At 27.5% G+C, this 14,040-nt stretch overlaps 4 protein-coding genes across 4 annotated transcripts; all 4 read left to right on the forward strand.

Moving 5' to 3' along the window:
* Window positions 1-269: 269 nt before the first annotated feature.
* MKS88_005834 (uncharacterized protein) lies at window positions 270-2,096 on the forward strand (the record flags this gene model as incomplete). The annotated part of the gene is made up of 2 exons (XM_067219132.1): window positions 270-1,690; window positions 2,006-2,096. 2 exons carry the CDS (start codon window positions 270-272, stop codon window positions 2,094-2,096), a joined length of 1,512 nt encoding a protein of 503 aa, XP_067071039.1.
* A 2,190-nt stretch (window positions 2,097-4,286) lies between these two features.
* MKS88_005835 (delta-aminolevulinic acid synthetase) lies at window positions 4,287-6,562 on the forward strand (the record flags this gene model as incomplete). Its single annotated transcript, XM_067219133.1, has 2 exons — window positions 4,287-6,220; window positions 6,415-6,562. The coding sequence occupies 2 exons, from the start codon at window positions 4,287-4,289 to the stop codon at window positions 6,560-6,562; spliced, it is 2,082 nt and encodes a 693-aa protein (XP_067071040.1).
* Window positions 6,563-7,944: 1,382 nt separating this feature from the next.
* Window positions 7,945-9,799, forward strand: MKS88_005836 (uncharacterized protein; the record flags this gene model as incomplete). The annotated part of the gene is made up of 2 exons (XM_067219135.1): window positions 7,945-8,326; window positions 9,534-9,799. The coding sequence occupies 2 exons, from the start codon at window positions 7,945-7,947 to the stop codon at window positions 9,797-9,799; spliced, it is 648 nt and encodes a 215-aa protein (XP_067071041.1).
* An 853-nt stretch (window positions 9,800-10,652) lies between these two features.
* MKS88_005837 (actin I) lies at window positions 10,653-11,783 on the forward strand (the record flags this gene model as incomplete). Its single annotated transcript, XM_067219136.1, has 1 exon — window positions 10,653-11,783. The coding sequence occupies one exon, from the start codon at window positions 10,653-10,655 to the stop codon at window positions 11,781-11,783; it is 1,131 nt and encodes a 376-aa protein (XP_067071042.1).
* Window positions 11,784-14,040: the final 2,257 nt, after the last annotated feature.

Genomic DNA, 14,040 nt, shown 5'->3' on the forward strand with positions numbered 1-14,040 from the left:
AAAGCCTTCAGTGTTTTGAAGATGTAAAAACGAATCACTCTGTTAAATCGCTAATGTGCTAATTTATTAATTTGTCGCTTCACCGTTTTTCTGCTTTTTCCTTTTGCTTCTTCCCCCTTTTGCTTCTTCACCCTTTTGCTTCTTCCCCCTTTTGCTTCTTCACCCTTTTGCTTCTTCATCCTTTTGCTTCTTCAATATTTTTTCACTTCATCCCTTTTTAAAAGTCCGTAAAGCTGATGTGTTCAAAAAAAAAAAAAAGGGGAAGCAAAATGGGCGTGAATATTTCACGTGTTATCTGGCTTTTCCTTCTTATGTCCCTTTTTGAGGGCTACAAAATTATCGTAAAAGGAAATTTGACAATATTTCCGTCAAACGAGTTAATAGACGGAATAATTATCCACTTATCTTATAAATTTATAAAATACAGAGTACATGCACAAGGAATACATTTAAATGTCGACTTTGAAAACACACACACTGTTAAGGACTTAATCGAAAAGTACAAAAATATGAGTAACTTGCACTGTAATTTAAGTAAAGAAAATGAAGAGAAAGATATAATTGAAGGCGACATATTAAGAACAAATAACTGTGTTATTTTTATAAATATAACATACAAAGACAATTTAAAACATATTTATGATTTTATGGAATATTTACATTTAAATACAAGCGCAACTGCGTTAATATTTATTTGTGATAATTTTTTGTATGAAAATGAAATATATAACCCACATGAGGATTTAAATTTAACCATTATTCATCCAAGTATATTAACATATTTAATTCCGTATGATTTAATCTCCCATTATGAAAAAACAAATTATGATAAATATACTTTTGAGTTATATTGGGGTGTACAGAAGAAAACTGACCTTGTTCATATTATTTATCACTTAGATTTTGGAAAATATTTTAATTACACTTTTTTTATTTACATGAAACATTTTTTACTAGAACTAAAAAATTATTTAACATATGAAATTCAATTTAGTATACATAAAAATTTCACAATAGACCCTCGCTTTTGTTTTATTCGAGATTCCTCCTACTGTATTAGCAAACCTGATTATGTGAACTCTAACGTTGTAAGGGAGGTGGTAGAACAACAAGTAAGAAGTTTATGTATTTATGAGTTAACTGCAGTTGAAAATGAAATCGCTAAACAACTGGATCAAGAGAATGATATACTTTCTAAAGCAGAATATTATGAACAGGTCAGAAATTTCCCAAATACAGCTGCTGGTGATGATTATAATTCTGAACATATCATTAAAAAGAATAATATTTTGTTAAATAAAAAAAGAAAAAACAAAATACAAAAAAAAACATTCAGTGAAAAATACATCCATTATATAAATGCACTATTCGATTTCGGATTTGAAAAAAAATTTTGTTCTAACGGATCCAACGATTTAACTAAAAAATGTTCAGACAAAATTTTGTCTCTTTTACATGTACCTGTTAAGGAAGTTGATAAATGCTTTTTGAAAAATTTCCATACTTACATGAAGAATATGATAAAAAGTAAGTTCTATGTTTATTCAATAACAATTAATGATAAAACCTATAAAATTAAATTGAATAAAGATATCAGCATAAAGTTAATTTGCTCTGCTTTTAAAATTATGCCAAAGCGGTGTGTAGATTACCTGATGGAAGAGCCCAATTTGCCTGACCCTGCAATGAGGTGTGTCAGAAAAAAAAAAAAAAAAAAAAAAAATATATTGTGCATTAAATGCAACTGTAATATAATTGACATGCGACCCATGTAACAAAAAATTAAGTTGTCGTCATGTAAGAATATACAGCATATTTCACTTTTTTTTTTATACTCGTATATTGCCCAGATAAAAAACCCCTCTTAACACTGGGCTTATGTTCAACATTGATAATTTATTGAAGTATAATAATGTCCATTCGACATTTCACTTTACGGCACTAATAATACAAAAAACAAAAAATTAGTCTATATTTTTTTTTTAACTTTCTTTTCTTACTGTAGAAAGCATAGTCACGAGGAATTACTTTCCTTTTACTTTCTTCTTATCGTAATTCTGGCCCACATTACGGGAACGTTCCTGAACTATTTGTAAATATGCGAGTTAATTTATAAGTGCATAAGCACGTACACACATATACATAGATACTCAGTTATACTAACGTATGCAAATTTCTCTCCGCCCGAAATAAATAAACGAATGCTTGAACGCGTGTGGGCGGTTTATTTATGTGGATTTTTTTTTTTTCTTTTTTTTTTTCTCAATACAACTACGAGTGTAAAGATGCAAATAAATTTACAATGCTTTGAATTGTTAATGTGTGTGTTTGCATTAATTAAGAAAGGGTCAAGCATAATTATAACATATTGTACCACATTATAGAAATGGCACATGTTTTTTTAAGAATATTTCAAATGATATATGTTTGCCTTTTTATTCATTAAAATTATATTTTTTTTTTTTCGTAGAGTACCTCATTACATCGATGTTTACGAAAAGAAAAAATAGCGTAATTCAAAAATTAACCATTAATATGGTGTTATAATGAACTAATCAGAGGAGCAACTACAAAAAAAATGAAAAAAAAGAATTATCCAAAACGTATTAAAAGGGTTAATAAAGTAAAGGTATCCTTTTACTATTCTAAAGTAATTTTTGATATTACATTTACTTCTAAACTTGATTTGATTGAAGTGCATGTGAGAGACAACAGCAAAAAATAAAAAAAAAATAAAATACAGAATTGTTTCCCTTTGCTATCCCAATTGAGGAGGAACAATAGAAGAACAAAGAAAGTTTTTTTTGTTCTTTTTTTTTTTTTTTTTTTTTTTTGAGACCATACAAAGTTGAGTAGTACAAAACGAAATACATATTTTGGAAAAAAAAAAATTTTATATTTGAATATTTTAAGGTAAATATATATAGAAGGGATCGTTTAATTTTTTTTCTTAAGAACCAAATCCTTTTTTTTTTTTTTTTTTAACATGCATTCTACAAAGCTGTGTGTATTATTATTTTATTCTTTTTCGTTTTTCAGTGCATTCTATATTTTTAAATTTTGTGCATATATATATACGTATATATACCTGTATATGTTCATTTTTTTTTATAACTTTTTAACGTTTTACATTCTTAATAATTTTTAAACACATAAATATAATAATCAAATTTAATAATATGAGCCTCTGTTTTATATGGGTTGTCACTTTGTACATTTCGTATTATTTGTTCAGGAGAGTACTAATTCACGCGTTTACAAGTATAAAATTTGTGAGATTATGTATTAACCTTAACTTGTCACCAACTTTTTTTTCTTATTTTATTTGCTTTATTTTGCTGCTTCATTCGTTTGCTTATGAAAGTGCCACTTGTGAAGGCACCTGTCAATTTTGTGTAGTCCCGTATATGTAGAAAATAAGTGGTTAGATGGATTGAAAATTTTATGAACTAGTAATAATACATACGTATATGAAATATTAAAGGAACATTCTGCCTATTTTTTTGTAAGTACACTCTATGGAGGGGTCTCAGTAAAATGTATTAACGCGGACATACATACACTTATACATATAAATACGTATAAGCGTATTATTGTGTTTTTATACCCCCTACTACATTTCTTTGACAAACATTTTAATATTTTCAAAAATACACGCACGCTTTTAATTTTCATAAAAGTTCATGAATAAGCAATAAAAAAAAAAAAAAAAAGGATACAACGATGGTACTGTTAAACCCTTTTTGAAAACATTCTTATTTTAATAACTAGTCATATATATTAGTGAGAAATGTACATTCCAGTAATGTTAATTTGTTCTCTTTTTACTGCTAGCAATTTTTTTTTTAGTACATAACTTTGTTTCATTTTAGACAATAAGAGATTCAATTTAAACATAGTTAGCCAGCGTCAGCTTTTTTTCTGTGTAAATTTTCAAAAAAGAAATTTGCGGAAAATTTGTTCGTGCTGAACAATTTTCGTAGTATTTACGAGGTGTATATTTGATCGATCCATAGATTTTCTTAGTAGTTATTGTGCTCATTTACCTGAGTACATATGTTAGCCTATATTCACGTATGTGTGTATGAGCTTATGTATGTATATGTATATATATATGCTACATATTCGCGACCTCCCTTATATACATAGATACCATTACGTATTAGCATAGATTAAGCATCCCTCAAAGTATTAATCAGTACCTCCCCATAGTGCCCACCATCACTCAGTACTGCTCACCGCCATCCAGTACAGCCTCCCATTCGAATCCTCACCCACTGGAAAAAATGAGAAAGGAAAAAACTTTAAAGGTTAGTATTGATGAGATAAAGAAATACTGTCCATTTGTTAAACAAATTCATCTGTTTTACAAGAGTAATGATAATAAGAACAATGTTGTTTTATCAGTAATGTCAAATTTATGTCCCATAGGAAAGGCTATAAATGAAAAACATATAATAATCATAGACAATAAGTCCAAAATAAACTTATTTAAAATTTTAAGAGGGTCTAATATAGGTCTGAGGCATCTAGTGGAAACGTGTATTAAGAAAAATGATACAATCGATAATGTGGATAATAGCATTATAGGAAATTATAAAAAAAGTGGAAGAGGAGAAGAGAAAGGACATTCAGAATTTGCGCATAACAATGAAGGAGGAAAAGACAGTAACATACCTGCATACGAACTAATTATGAAAAATAATTTTAGTAAAACATTAACAAGGTCAGATAAATCATATGAAGCATTTCAGAAAGAGTGTTCGAACGAGTTGAAGGGACTTATAAATAATCTTTTTTTAGACAAAAGGTATAGAGTATTTAATATAATAAATAAATGCAGGAAATATTATCCCAGTGTGTATATTGAAAATAATAGGTTGTTACTCCCCATTTTTTACGAATTTTATCAAAGATATGGTTACATGCCCTGTATAGGAAACGCAGCATATAAAGTGGTAGGGTCACCCGAGTGCTCCTCGATAAGGGGAAGAGACATTGGCAGTAGTTCCATCAGAAGTAGTTCCATCGGAAGTAGTTCCATCAGAAGTAGTTCCATCGGAAGTAGTTCCATCGGAAGTAGTGGCAGTGGTAGTAGTGGCAGTGGAAGTAGTGGCAGTGGAAGTAGTGGCAGTGGAAGTAGTTGCAAACCCAGTGATGGGAGCAGGGGCCACCAGGATCTATCGGAAAGGAACGAAAGGTACTTGTGCAATTTTTTAAATGTGCATAAGGGCAGAGTTACTAATGAGAAAACAGTAGTGTGGTGTTCTAATGATTATTTGTGTTTATCGAATAATGAGAAGATAATAGATGTAGGAATAGAAACTTTGAAAAAAATTGGTAATAGTAGTGGTGGAACAAGAAATATCTCTGGTAGTCTAGTGAACCATACACACTTGGAATACATTTTGGCAAGATGGTTTAATAAGGAAAGTGCTTTATTATTTACATCGGGATATGTGGCAAATGTAGGTGCATTAGGAACATTAGGTAAACTACTAAATTTGATATATGTATCAGATGAAATGAATCATGCATCTATAATAAATGGAATTAAAGAATCAAAATGTGAGAAATATATATTTAAACATAATGATATGGTGCATCTAGAAAAAATTCTAAAAAATTTAAGAATGGAAAATGAATATGCAAATAGAAAAATTATGATAGTTTTTGAGTCTATATATAGTATGTCTGGACATATTTCACCTATTCCACAGATAGTTCATTTAGCAAAAAAGTATAATGCTTTAACTTACGTTGATGAAGTTCATGCTGTAGGTTTATATGGACGAAAAGGCTCAGGCTATTTAGAAGAGTTAAATATGTGTGATCATATTGATATTATTAATGGTACTTTATCCAAAGCTATAGGTTCATTAGGAGGTTTTATATGTGCCAATAAATTTTACATTGATGTTATTAGATCCTATTGTTCTCATTTTATTTTTACTACTTCTCTTACTCCTGTTAATATAAATACATCTGCTGAAGCTATACATATAATACAAAACGACAGAAATTTAAGAAATAAATTTCGTCAAGTAGTAAAAAAAACTAAAGAAAAATTAATAGAAAGAGGTATACATATTATAGACAATAAATCACATATTGTTGTCTCTTTAATTAACTCTGCTGAAAAGTGCAAACAAATTTGTGATGACCTGCTCTCTGAATATAACATATACATACAGCCAATAAATTACCCGACGGTTCCAAAGTAAGGCACGAATTATTTGCACAAATGTGCGATAAAATATACGTATATCTATGTGGCTGTGTTTATGTCTGTTTTCATTTTGTATGATCCATACCTTGCCAAAGGCTATGCATAGATATGCATACATACACACATGTACATAATTACATATTTTTGTGCGGGTATTCTAACGCGCTTATTCGCTTTTTCCTTAGGGGGTCAGAGAGAATTAGAATAACGCCGTCACCATATCATACCGATGAACATATTTCCAAATTATCAGACAGTTTGTATACTTTATTTAAAAGACATGAAGTTAACATGTTTGATATGAAAATAAAACTGAATGAAGTGAAACTTTAATTGTACAGAGAAACCTATAAACATAACTAGCTAGCTGGATATTTTTTTTTTTTTTTTTTTTTTTATCATATAGCTATGCATGGGTAATTACACGTTTTTTTCCATTTCCCCCAGAAGATAATAATTTTGAATTTTTCGTACGAACATTTTTCCATGTACAGTCGCAAAATCGTTCTACAATTTTGTTCGAATTTCGCCTTGCTGAAACGTATATATTTTTTTCCATTTAAAATTGAACATGTACACCCATATCTATCTGCATACATACATGTGTGCATATATTTGTGTATGTACATTTACGTATACACATACATTTATGTATACACATACACATACATTTATGTATACACATACACATACATTTACGTATACACATACACATACATTTACGTATACACATACACATACATTTACGTATACACATACACATACATTTACGTATACACATACACATACATTTACGTATACACATACACATACATTTACGTATACACATACACATACATTTACGTATACACATACACATACATTTACGTATACACATACACATACATTTACGTATACATTTCCACATGTACATCTTTGTAGACGCATTTATATATGCGTCCATTCGAAGGCGCTTATAATAGGGAACCTCATTCAACTCGCGTGCTTCTGACCAAATAGATTGTACAGAACCAGTGTTAGATGAAAAAAAAAAAAAAATACAATAAAATGAAATGGTTTCATATGGAAAAAGTTTTCATAATTGCAGTGTTTACTGTTATTGTTGTTGACTTTTCATTACATTTATTGCTACGTCTTTTATCAATGCAACGTTCCTGCCATCGCTGCATCACCGTTAGGATGACTGTTAATGTTGAACAAGATTTGCTCCATTTTAAGAACAGCTATAATGTGTACATAGATCTATGCTGCTAATATTACAGTTTGTAAATAATTACATGTTGGCTAGAAATAAAGAGTAAACATACGACTATTTATTAAAAAGGTACTCTATTGTATAGTACTACACTGTACTGTTTTGTTTTAATTTATGTTTTATTTTTTTCTTGGAACGATTTTTGATAAATCTATGCGATACATTGACATGCATTCGTCAGACAACAAAAGCGTAGGCACACACAATTGACACCTTTCGAAATTACAACATTGTAATTATAAGTAATGATAAGGTGTGATGATATAATGGAACAGTTGGAAATAACTCCTAACGAAATTTACACATGAAGTATCCTATTTTTATGAACGCATAATTCTGCAAGAACATACGAAATGATGATTTTTTAAAAGACAATTTACTTTTTTTACACATTCGAAAGTTTCGAATAACTGCACTTTCGAAATTGTAGTTTTAAAATGTACCAACGAAAAAGGGAAAAATGGGAAAGATAAAAAAAGAACAAATCAAAAGAACAAATCAAAAGAACAAATCAAAAGAACAAATCAAAAGAACAAAACAAAAGAACAAAACAAAAGAACAAATCAAAAGAACAAATCAAAAGAACAAATCAAAAGAACAAATCAAAAGAACAAATCAAAAGAACAAATCAAAAGAACAAAACAAAAGAACAAAACAAAAGAACAAATCAAAAGAACAAATCAAAAGAACAAATCAAAAGAACAAATCAAAAGAACAAAACAAAAGAACAAAACAAAAGAACAAAACAAAAGAACAAAACAAAAAAAACAATAATACAAAAATACAAAAATACAAAAATACAAAATTTAAATCTGTGCTATTCGAAAGTGGAATACTTTTCAGTATGCACATATTAAATTTTACAGTCCATTAGAACGACTTTGCAACGGTACAACTGTATATTTGCTTTCTTCTTTTTTTTTTCCTAATATTTACATTGTTCCTTTAAAAGTTTTTACATAAAGCTAAAAATGCTGTACCGTACAGTCTCGTGAGGTACTTTTTTCCCTTTAACGTGTTTAAAATATACATGCAAACATACAAGTAAAAATAAAATTAAAAGTATATTCAAAAAATACCAATTTCGTTGTTGTGGATGATTTTAAAAAAGAAAAGGAGAATTTTGGGTAATTAAAAATAGAAGGAAATTTAAGTGGTATTAAAATTTTGTAATGTACAAAATAATTTTTAAAAGTATTATTCTGAAAAAAACACTTCTTTGATAAAAGCTGTTCACATTTGTATTAGCCATTAACGAAAAAAAAAAAAAAAAAAAAAAAAATTTATGATTTGTTCAGGCAAATTCCGTTAAAGTATTATTAGGCATGTTGAAATTTTTTTCTCGTTTTTCGGCTACCACGTTAAGAATTTTTTAGCACACACAATTTATACGTACATAAATATTATATATATATATATATACATACGCAGTAATATATGATGCACATATATTACTATATATGATGTGTATAGCATATAAATATATATAGTGTATAAAATATAAAAATGGCAAGAAACTGTTCACTTGCACATATACATGTGTATATTCACATTTACACATGTGTTCACATTTGTATTTATATACACCTTTAAATATAAACAGTACACGTAACCGAAAGTGACGTTTTCAAACAGACAGCTTTATAACGGGAAAAAAATATTTTCCATGGCAAATTTTAAACAGCCACAAATTCCGCATAACTCCAAAAAAAAAAAAAAAAAAAAAAAAAAAAAATCATTGGATAATAAGAAAAAAAAAAAAAAAAAAAATATGTAATGTTACATTAATAAATATGAAAAATTTAAATGCACAACGTACACACTAAAATTTTATTAATTTTTTTTTTTTTTTTTTTCTGATTTGGTCATAATTGTTAATATAATATATTGAAAACTTTATAAACGTGTACATGCATTTTTAATTCACATGTGAAATAGCACAAAATGAAATATACAAATATATATTAATATATTAAGTGTAAATATATATCATATATTTATAACTTTATAAAGGCCAAAATTAAAAAAAAAAAATACATTGCTCACTAGTAAAAAAAGGAAAAACAACAAAAACGTCATTTTACCATTATATAAAGAAAATATTAAATAAATTGTGTACATATAAAATAAACGAAATATGTGAAATAAACAAAATAGATGAAATTAACGAAATAGATGAAATTAACGAAACAGATGAAATTAACGAAATAGATGAAATTAACGAAATAGATGATATTAGCGAAATAAATGAAATTAAAGAAATAGATGAAATTAACGAAATAGATGAAATTAACGAAAAAGATGAAATAAGCTAAATAGATAAAATAAGCTAAACAGAAGAAATAAGCTAAATAGATGAAATAAACAAAGTAGATGAAATAAATGAAAAAAAAAAAAAAAAAAAAAAACATGAACACGAATATAAATGTGAACATTCAAGATAAAAATAAATTAAAAAATAAGAGGCCGTAAATAACCAGTTGCAATCGCAATTACCCATTTGAAAATTTTTCCTCCACAATTTTTATTTTTACGATATTTTATTTTTTGTTTTTTTGCTCTTTTTTCTTATTATATTACGCGTGTAAATTTGAACGTTTTATTTACATATCCATTTATTCATTTAAAATTATTTTTCTTTTTTTTAACATATATATATATATACACATAAATATACATATATCGTACTACTGAAACAGAAATATTTATTTTTTTTTTTATAATCGAAATTATTCTATTGTGTTATTACACGTATATATACACGTCCATGTATATTACATTAAATTCTTATAACACTCAAATAAATATACATGTATATTTCCAATATAAGTAACTGTTCAATTCTTTTTTTTTTTTTTTTTTTTTTTTTTTTATATATATATATAAATATCATTATTTGTGCAAGCACACATTTGTAAATATGAAATTAAATATATATTAAGGGTATAAGAGTTTAAACGTATATTTAAGCGTATATATAAGTGTATATATATGAGCACATGTGAGTATATGTAATGTACATATATTTATATGCATTTATTTATATATATATATTTATGCACACAAATTATTAGCATAGTTTTTTTTCTTTTTTTTTCTACTTCATCTTCGTTCACCTTAAAACTTCTCTTTACATTGAAAAATTTGTACTCGTAAAAATTTGTTAAAATGGGTGATGAAGAAGTTCAAGCTTTAGTTGTTGACAACGGATCAGGAAATGTAAAGGCAGGAGTAGCAGGAGATGATGCACCTCGATCAGTTTTTCCAAGTATAGTTGGTAGACCAAAAAATCCAGGTATCATGGTTGGTATGGAAGAAAAGGATGCATTTGTTGGTGATGAGGCACAAACAAAAAGAGGTATATTAACCCTAAAATATCCAATTGAACATGGTATAGTAACAAACTGGGATGATATGGAAAAAATATGGCATCATACTTTTTATAATGAATTAAGAGCAGCACCAGAAGAGCATCCAGTATTATTAACAGAAGCTCCGTTGAATCCAAAAGGAAATCGTGAAAGGATGACACAAATTATGTTTGAATCATTTAATGTGCCAGCTATGTATGTAGCTATTCAAGCTGTGTTATCTTTATACTCATCTGGTCGAACAACTGGTATTGTTTTAGATAGTGGTGATGGTGTATCTCACACTGTACCGATATATGAAGGATATGCATTACCTCATGCTATAATGAGATTAGATTTGGCTGGAAGAGATTTAACAGAATATTTGATGAAAATATTGCATGAACGTGGTTATGGTTTTTCTACGTCAGCAGAAAAAGAAATTGTAAGAGATATTAAAGAGAAATTATGTTATATCGCTTTAAATTTTGATGAAGAGATGAAAACCTCTGAACAGAGTAGTGATATTGAAAAATCATATGAATTACCAGATGGAAATATTATAACAGTAGGTAATGAAAGATTTAGGTGTCCAGAAGCTTTATTCCAACCATCTTTCCTAGGAAAAGAAGCGGCAGGAATTCACACCACTACCTTTAATTCTATTAAAAAATGTGATGTAGATATACGTAAAGATTTGTATGGAAATATTGTTTTATCCGGAGGAACAACCATGTATGAAGGTATTGGGGAAAGGTTAACCAGAGATATTACTACACTTGCTCCATCAACAATGAAAATTAAAGTGGTTGCACCACCGGAAAGAAAATATTCTGTTTGGATAGGTGGATCTATTTTATCATCACTCTCTACGTTTCAACAAATGTGGATAACAAAAGAGGAGTATGACGAGTCGGGACCAAGTATTGTTCACAGAAAGTGTTTCTGATCGTTGAACACTTACCTCAAAAATGTAGTCAAAAAAAAAAAAAAAAAAAAAAAAAAAAAAAAAAAAAAAAAAAAAAAAAAAAAATTAGGAAAAAATAAAAAATAAAAAAATAAAGAAAAAATATAAAGAAAAAAAATAAAAGAGAGAAAAGAATACAACGTTGCAAAGAAGAGAAGTGTATAATGCAGATCAAAAAAGCAGGGTGCAGAAACTAAATGAACTTCCACATAATACACACGAATAATCAGCGGTTTGTCGAAGCTGCCGTGCGGAAAGGAATAAATGAGCGGAGTTTTTTCCCAATGGAATAAAGCATAAAAAAAAAAAAAAAAAAATTTCGGAACAATATATATTAAATATATATATTACATACATATATTTACATACATATATTTACATACATATATTTACATACATATATTTACATACGTATATTATATACATATATTATATACATATATTATATACATATGTTATATATATTCATATTATATGCATATATTGTATACATATATATTGTATACATTTATATTGTATACATATATTGTATACATATATTATGTACGTACATTATGTGAGTACATTATGTACGTGTATGTACAATTTTTATATATTTTTGTGAAATTTTTTTTTTTTTTTTTTTTTTGTTTCTTATGCGTAAATACATTTTAACAACTCTGGAAAACACGACCCAGAAGAGTCTTTATTAAAATAATAATATATATATAGTTTACTCAACTTTAGTAAAATAGAAGAAAGATAAATTATTATTTTTAAATGAACTCTATTTTTTCATTAAATTATTCATTCCCAACCAACCTATTTACAAGGAGGCACAAGCGTCAGTTGAGTAAGCCCGCATATATATGTCCATACGCATATGTACAGGCATATGTGTACGTATATATGCGTATGTATATGTATATAAGTACATATGCTCCTTCCCCCCCTTTTTTTCTGGTTGTTCCATTTACAATGAATATATACATTTTTTTTTTTTAAATTACTACTATAAAGAAGTCATTTCTTAAATTCTTCCTATTTACACTTTTTCCATAATATAATATTATTGTTATGTGTTATACAAGTACGTATATAATAATATGTATATGTGTGCATATAATTTGTAAGATTATATAAAGTTGAAAATGTAAATAATTTTACAATCTATGCTGAAAATGTTCAGTGAAGAGAAGAAAAAGAAAAACAAAAATAAAAAATAATGATATTTCGTTTTTATAATTTAAGAATAACTGTATGTATACATCTTTGCATATTATTTATATGTTTTTGTATTTATGCATATTGTACTTATGCGTGTGTACTCATATTGCGTATATGCACAAATGACATATTATGACAATACAAGGGGGTATACATAATAATATACTGTGTTTACATTTGTACATATAATTTTAAGGAAAACTTTAATAACTGCAATAAGGAGTAGCAAATATCTATTATATTTCTACAGCAGGGAATAAACTTAAGTGTACCTACATAAATGTACGTAGGTTTAAATATGTGTGCGTATGTAAGCAAATACATATACATAGTTGCAAATATTTTATTAAGGCGAACTAGGCAATGATATGTAAGATTTATGTTATCCCCCTTCTCTCACATCATTTATATTCCGCCATTAGTTAGTTAAAATATATTGGCATTTTTTTTTTTTTTTCTTTAAGTATATAGCAAGAGAGGACCAAATAATGAGCCGATCTGTGCGTTTAGCGTACATTGTTGTTTTATTTTCCTTTATTTTATTTTACTCCATCTTTCTCCATTTTGCTTAATTTTTTTGACGTAAATGGGGTTAAATTTACAGCAATCAGAGGAGCTCAGAGTGTGTGCAACAGATGTTTATAGAAATATTTTTTAACGACTTTTCTTCTGGGCTTAGGATTAAAATTTTTAGCTCGAAAAAAAAAAAAAAAAAAAAAAAAAAAAAAAAAAAAAAAAAAAAAAAAAAAAAAAAAAAGAAAAAAGAAAAAAAAAAAAGAAAAAAGAAAAAAGAACAAGAAAAAAGGAGTAATGAAAAATAGTAAAGACGAAAGAAAGTAGACCATTACTAGGTTAAAATTTAGCTGCAAAAATTACAATAAAAAAAAAAAGAAAAGAAAACATTTCGTTACGTTTCAAAAAAACAAATAATAAAAACTGTTCTTCATGTCAAACTTATCATCCAAACGGATAGAAATTTTGTAGTCCTTGCATAACTACCATTTTGTGAGTTATATTTCAGTCGGTATATATA

The sequence above is a fragment of the Plasmodium brasilianum genome, chromosome 14, assembly GCF_023973825.1.
Source record: "Plasmodium brasilianum strain Bolivian I chromosome 14, whole genome shotgun sequence".
Taxonomy (NCBI): domain Eukaryota; phylum Apicomplexa; class Aconoidasida; order Haemosporida; family Plasmodiidae; genus Plasmodium; species Plasmodium brasilianum.